Below are 5,902 nucleotides of genomic sequence, written 5' to 3' on the forward strand. Positions count from 1 at the left end.
AAACATTTAAAACTTATATCCATTACCAAACCCAAATTTAATTTAACATGTTGGAAAATTCAAATAGCCGACCCAACATTTACATTTGACAAGTAACTGTCTAATCATTTAATAGCGTTAAACAAAGATAACCATCTAATTATTTATTCAATTTCAAAGATTTTATTTTATTTTTATAAAATAAATCTGAAAACATGATCGGTTTATTTTGATGATAGATGTTTTAGGGAAAAGTCCATTTTACATAATTTGTTTTTTATGACATAAGATTGTGTTGGTTTAAGATTTTAGTTTTTAAATGTATGATTTAGAGTTTGCGGGAATAGAATTAAAAATTTATGATTTAGAGTTTAGATTTTTAAATGTTAAAATTTAAGAATAAAACAGACAAAATTTGTATAAAATATATATTACTTAGAATATATCAGATAACAGCCCATATCAAAATTATATTCCTTTACCAATCTTATTTCCTATGAACCAATATTAATCTTCGACTACAATGGAAGTAATTTTAACACTTGAAATTTCTTCCAAGGGTTGAATTTGGCCTTATTTAGAAATGGCATGCCTAGGTTTTGATAACCCCTAATGTTGCAGCCTGGAGGGATAACGAATGCTTAACGCCATCGATATGGAGATCGTGAATGCCTATCGGAATTCTTCGAACCCCGGACCGGTCCACGACACTAAGAAACTTGCACACATGAATATTGATTCCCACCCGTTGTTGAGACCCCGCTTTAACATGGACTTTCGCAAAGGCTACCAGCTGCTTATGTGGAGCCCAATGCCCGGCCGGTGGCATCCAGAATACTAGCATCGTGTGAGTACCGTCCTCGGAACCCGTATTTTTGACATCTACTTGAAGCCCTACAGAGAGCTTGTTGCATTTTGCATGATTAACTTTTATTGACTTTCCTGAAACAGTTGCATTTCCGGAATGATGGTGGCCATCGAGAGGGACGGAGACAACGGTGGGTGCACTAGCAATGGTATGAACGAAGTTGGTGTAACTCAATCCGTGACCAAATGGGTACACTACTGGACCTTTGTAGAACCTATAGGTTCTTCCGGGGTAGTTTCGGTTTGGGCTCGAACGCATTGCCATGTCGGTCATTAGAATATTTGAGACATAACCTTGTGGGTACCATGTCATTGGCAGCTTGCCTTCTGGCTTGGTTGTACCGTATAATACATCGGCTATGGCGGCTCCTCCAGCTTGGCCAGGGTATCCAGCCCACAAAATGGAACCAATACGTGGGTCATTGTTAGCGAAAGAGACATCGATAGGGCCACCGGACATCAAAACTAGTATGGTTGGACCCTTGGACGCCATTGCCACTTTAGAAATAAGTTCCTGTTGGCGACCGGGCAAAAGCAACTCTGTTCTGTCTTTGAACTCTGCTTCCATTGATTGGTCAAGTCCCATTACTAGTACCGTCGCATCCGCTTGACGGGCAGCATCGATTGCCCCGCTAAATAACTTGTCATCCACGCAAGCTACGTCGGCGCATCCCATTTGATGAATCGTCTTCGCATAATTCCCAACTCCTTGCAAAGGAGATGTGTAACCACATGCAACACCTAATGTTCCAACAACAAAAAAATGTTAACATGGCAACTCCTTTTGCACCCATTCACTGAAAGTGAAAAATAACAGTCACGAGCATCTACCGGCATAGTTTCCGATCATGGTAACGGTGGCGTTAGAGTTAGGTCCGATGACAGCAACGGTGCGATGGCGTAAGTGGGATAAAGGCAATGAAGGGCCACGATTTTTAAGCAGAACAATGCCTTGTCTTGCAGCTTCGAGGGCGAGCTGTTGGTGAGCAGGGGCACACACATCTTTTGGCCCCAAGTTCCCGAACGATTGTTCGGATGGCTCGCCGTCAAACATGCCTAGTCTCATTTGGACTGTTAGCGTGTTTACCAAGGCACTGTTAACATCAACCTCATTCAACAATCCTTTCGTTACTGCATTTTCAGTGTATTGCGCCAAGAAAGGTCCACAGTCCAAATCTAAACCTGCATTTCCCAAAATTTTACATTTTAGGTAAAAAAAAAGTAAAATTCTTATACATTTTAACCATATTCATGATTGAAAAGATAATTCTGATAGATAAAGCTTAGTATAATCATTATATGCAATGCAAATTCTGCACCAGAAAAACATGTTTACAGGCTAATGATATTGCAGGATTATGGTCACATTGGCCATAATTTGAGCCAGCTAGTTCAAAAGGAGACTAATGATCACATGCCATTACTTTTCGCAAGTTCCAATTAGCAAATAATTGGGTATACACATATAGTCTCCGACTATAGTATATTACTTTGTTAAGTTCTCTGTTTATTACAAATTGCAATTTGACCCATGATTATAGGATGTTGCTTTGTTGAGTCCATCAACTATTAAAAGTTACAAAATAATCATTGACTATTCATATATTTAAAACTCAACCATTTCATTAAAATTTATAACAGTTTGAGTTGGAAGTTAATTTATTGACTAAGATATAATAGTCATTTAAGATTTTATGATCAAATTTTATTATATCATGTTAGCATATTAACTTCAACTCGAACTATCATCAATTTTTTTAACAAAAAATGACGAGTTTGGAGAATTTGAATAGTCGAGTGACAATTTAGTAATTTTTAATAGTCGGAGACTCAACAAAGCATTATACTATAGTCAATAGATTAATTCATAACTTTTAATTGTCATGGTACTCAATAAAGTACCTCCCATAGTTGAGGGATCATTTGTCTACTTTACCCTAAATACTTATTGTTTAAGTTGACTAACCTGCTTTAATGGCATCTGCAGCTGCTTCTTCTGGTGTTGATGTGTAATGTTGGGTATTATAAAACACCCCGACCGAATCACAATCTGAAACAATGTACCTACGGATACCAATATCCAACCTTATATCAACAAAAATGATAATTAATCCAGACCATCCGGTGATGACGATGAACAATAATTGTGATTAGAGATTTAAATAGCGATATGTTATCGGATTAGTGGCCATTTGAAATCCGCTATTATAATAATCTCAATAAATGCAATGCAATTAAACACGGGACTACAATCACAATTTAAATCCCGATTGTGATATTGTATCTTACCCATTGAGATTCCATTGACCTCGTACAGTCTTCTTGAGGAGATTAGGGTCGGCACAGGTGGGGACACCATTGACTTGATTGTAAGAGCACATAACACTGGCTACATTGCCGTCCTGCACACACATTTTGAACGGCACGTCGAATGTGTCCTCCATGTCCTGCTTGCTTACCTTGGCATTAAAGTGAAACCTGTCGACTCCATTCCAGTTATCCAGGTCATACGCCGTGAAGTGCTTACAACAAGCCGCCACCTTCAACCGATCGCCGTTGTTTCCTTGTAAGCCTTTCACGTAGCTCGCTGCATATGTTCCGATCACCACCGGATCTTCACCGGGAGTCTCTTGTCCCCGTCCCCACCGTGGGTCTCTGAAAATATTCACGTTTGGGCTCCAGTATGTTAGCCCCGCTGCTCCTCCGTTGTACATCGCCCTTGCCTCATCTGACACTACCTGCGGCATCGGTTGCCTAACCTTTACCTTTTAGAATTCAAACATATGTTTTTATTTTGGTCAAATTCTTGTTTTAGTCCTTTCATTATGTTAAAATTGTAAAACAATCCTTTTACTATTATTATAGTCCTTTTTTAACACATAAAATTATATAAACTGATGAGCTAGAATATATATCGTTGAGAATATATATAGATAGATAAATATCAATATTTTAATTGGAGTAGTGAAATATTTAACTTAATTAGTGAAATTTCTAAATTGATAACAAAATTATATAAAATTTAAAAATATAAAAATTAAGTTCATAATTTAAATATAATAAGAGGAGCGAGCAAATTTAGAAACATTTTTTAAGGTGAATACATGTATATTAATAACATAAAATTTTTAAATGGTGTGAATACAAATAAAATTTCAATAAAATAAGTAACTAACAAAAGAAAATTCAGATTTTAATATCTATCCTCCAAAAACTGTGGATCCCTATTTGTTGGAGGAGCAAATCTGCAATTTACCATTTATATTCTAAACAAGCCATACGATTTGCGTCGACAATGATTATGCTATACTAGCAAGTTGATGAGATATGTTCTTTTTAGATAGTAACGTCGATATTCTCAATTTCTTTTAAAAAGGGAACAAACGAAACACTTCCTTTCTATGAAAATAACAAATCTAGATATTAACACTATTTTAAATTAAACAATCAGTTAATCTAATGAAACAATATATTAATTCTTTAAGTAAAATTAGGGATTCGAATCTTAATATTTGTATATCGAATGAATTAGATTAAGAGAATTATCCGGTAACAGCCTCTACAAAATCTGATCAGGATTACTTGATTAATAGATCGGATTAAAGTGATTAATTAAAAAAAATTATTAATAATAGCCCACCTATTCAAGTTGCATATTGTCCCATTGATTGACCAACCACTGGAATGGTAAAGCAGGTAAATTCCTAGCTGACAAGCAAAATAGTGGGGCTGGTATGATTTTTAATAAAAAGCTACGGTCTTTACGTAAAACAACAAAAAGAAAACATGTCGTGGTCAGAAAGCTGTAAATCTTAAAATTGTACCAAAATCTTTGTATTTCTATTTTATGATATTAATACTATTAATAAGCATTTGTGATAAAAAAAGAAGACTAAAAATATTACCCGTCCGATGGCTTCCCATAATGTTGCATTGAAAGAAGCGGCGGTCGTGATTACTTGAGGGAAGCTGGTGGCACCAGGGAAGGCGCCGCCGAACTTTGTTCCGGGTCCGACATTGGAGACCCCGTGAAGAGCCTCAGACCACCACTCGTACCCTTTGATCCCCAGACGTGGAACGGCTGCCGCATTGTTCATCAACAGCCTAACCTTCTCTTGCAACTTCAACCTCCCCAGAAGGTCCTTGACCCTATTGGATATCGGCATTGAGACCTTGCAAAATGGGAAGTTCGATGTCGTCGCGTCTTTTGGGTCGCAAGCGAACGGGTCACGGGCTTTGGCAAAAGCACCCAGGAGGAGTAGGAGTAGGAGAGTAATACTAATGATTTGGGATGGTGAAGCCATGGTGATGGGTGCCGAAGAAGAAGCAATGTGGATATGTTTTGTGATGGTACGACGCTGAAGAAGAAGAATGTATGGTATTTATATAGGTGAAGTTCGTGTGGTAAGAATGGAAATAAAGTGCTGCAACGAAACGAACTTTGATCATTACATGTTCAAACTAATTGTTGTTCAACAGCTTAAACTAATAAATAAATAAATATATAAATACATGAATGTCCATTCATGAACGAACGTAGAATTTTATGTTAAAATATGCAAACATAAGTTACATAAAAAATTTAGGAGGTATGAAATTAAATCATCAATAGAAAATATAGAGAAAATATCTAAACTAAAGATGAATTTAAAATTTTTAGGAGATGTAATCCTCGATCCATCCCTATATTATACATTAGTTATGATATTTAGGATGGTTGCATAATTTAAGATCGAAGAGATTGAAAGTGTGGGGGAGATGGGCATTGGTGGACCAGAGTTTCCAACGAATTAGGTCCGGTATGAGGGAATTATGTGTGCAATCAGGTGAGGTAGATCATCTGATTAACTTATAACCTACACATATACAAATACTAGTAGTAGAAGATTTCTTAATTAATTTAGCTGGAAACCATGTGTATACGGTGGGCCAAATAATTTCAGCTATGTGAGCAGTTATTCATTTACATATTTTTTTTATTTATTTAAATTATTATAAGGTAATTTATATTCAATAGGTTTTTAACTATTTAATAATCTGTTATACAGAATTTATA

General features: G+C 36.3%; 1 protein-coding gene across 1 annotated transcript; it reads right to left on the reverse strand.

Moving 5' to 3' along the window:
* Nucleotides 1-474: 474 nt before the first annotated feature.
* Nucleotides 475-5,176, reverse strand: LOC120136725 (probable beta-D-xylosidase 2). The gene is made up of 5 exons (XM_039152683.1): nucleotides 4,752-5,176; nucleotides 3,136-3,584; nucleotides 2,813-2,910; nucleotides 1,678-2,028; nucleotides 475-1,587 (listed from the first exon to the last, which is right to left on the reverse strand). Exons 1-5 carry the CDS (start codon nucleotides 5,148-5,150, stop codon nucleotides 572-574), a joined length of 2,313 nt encoding a protein of 770 aa, XP_039008614.1. The 5' UTR covers nucleotides 5,151-5,176; the 3' UTR covers nucleotides 475-571.
* Nucleotides 5,177-5,902: the final 726 nt, after the last annotated feature.

This window comes from Hibiscus syriacus, unplaced genomic scaffold (genome assembly GCF_006381635.1).
Source record: "Hibiscus syriacus cultivar Baekdansim isolate YM2019G1 unplaced genomic scaffold, ASM638163v2 tig00110637_pilon, whole genome shotgun sequence".
NCBI lineage: Eukaryota > Viridiplantae > Streptophyta > Magnoliopsida > Malvales > Malvaceae > Hibiscus > Hibiscus syriacus.

Coding starts and splice junctions, on each gene's coding strand:
- LOC120136725 (XM_039152683.1), bottom strand. CDS start 5,150: ATGGCTTCACCATCCCAAATCATTAGTATTACTCTCCTACTCCTACTC. Junction 2,029..2,812: donor TGCAGATGCCATTAAAGCAG/GTTAGTCAACTT, acceptor TGGGAAATGCAG/GTTTAGATTTGGACTGTGGA. Junction 1,588..1,677: donor CATGATCGGAAACTATGCCG/GTAGATGCTCGT, acceptor TTGGAACATTAG/GTGTTGCATGTGGTTACACA.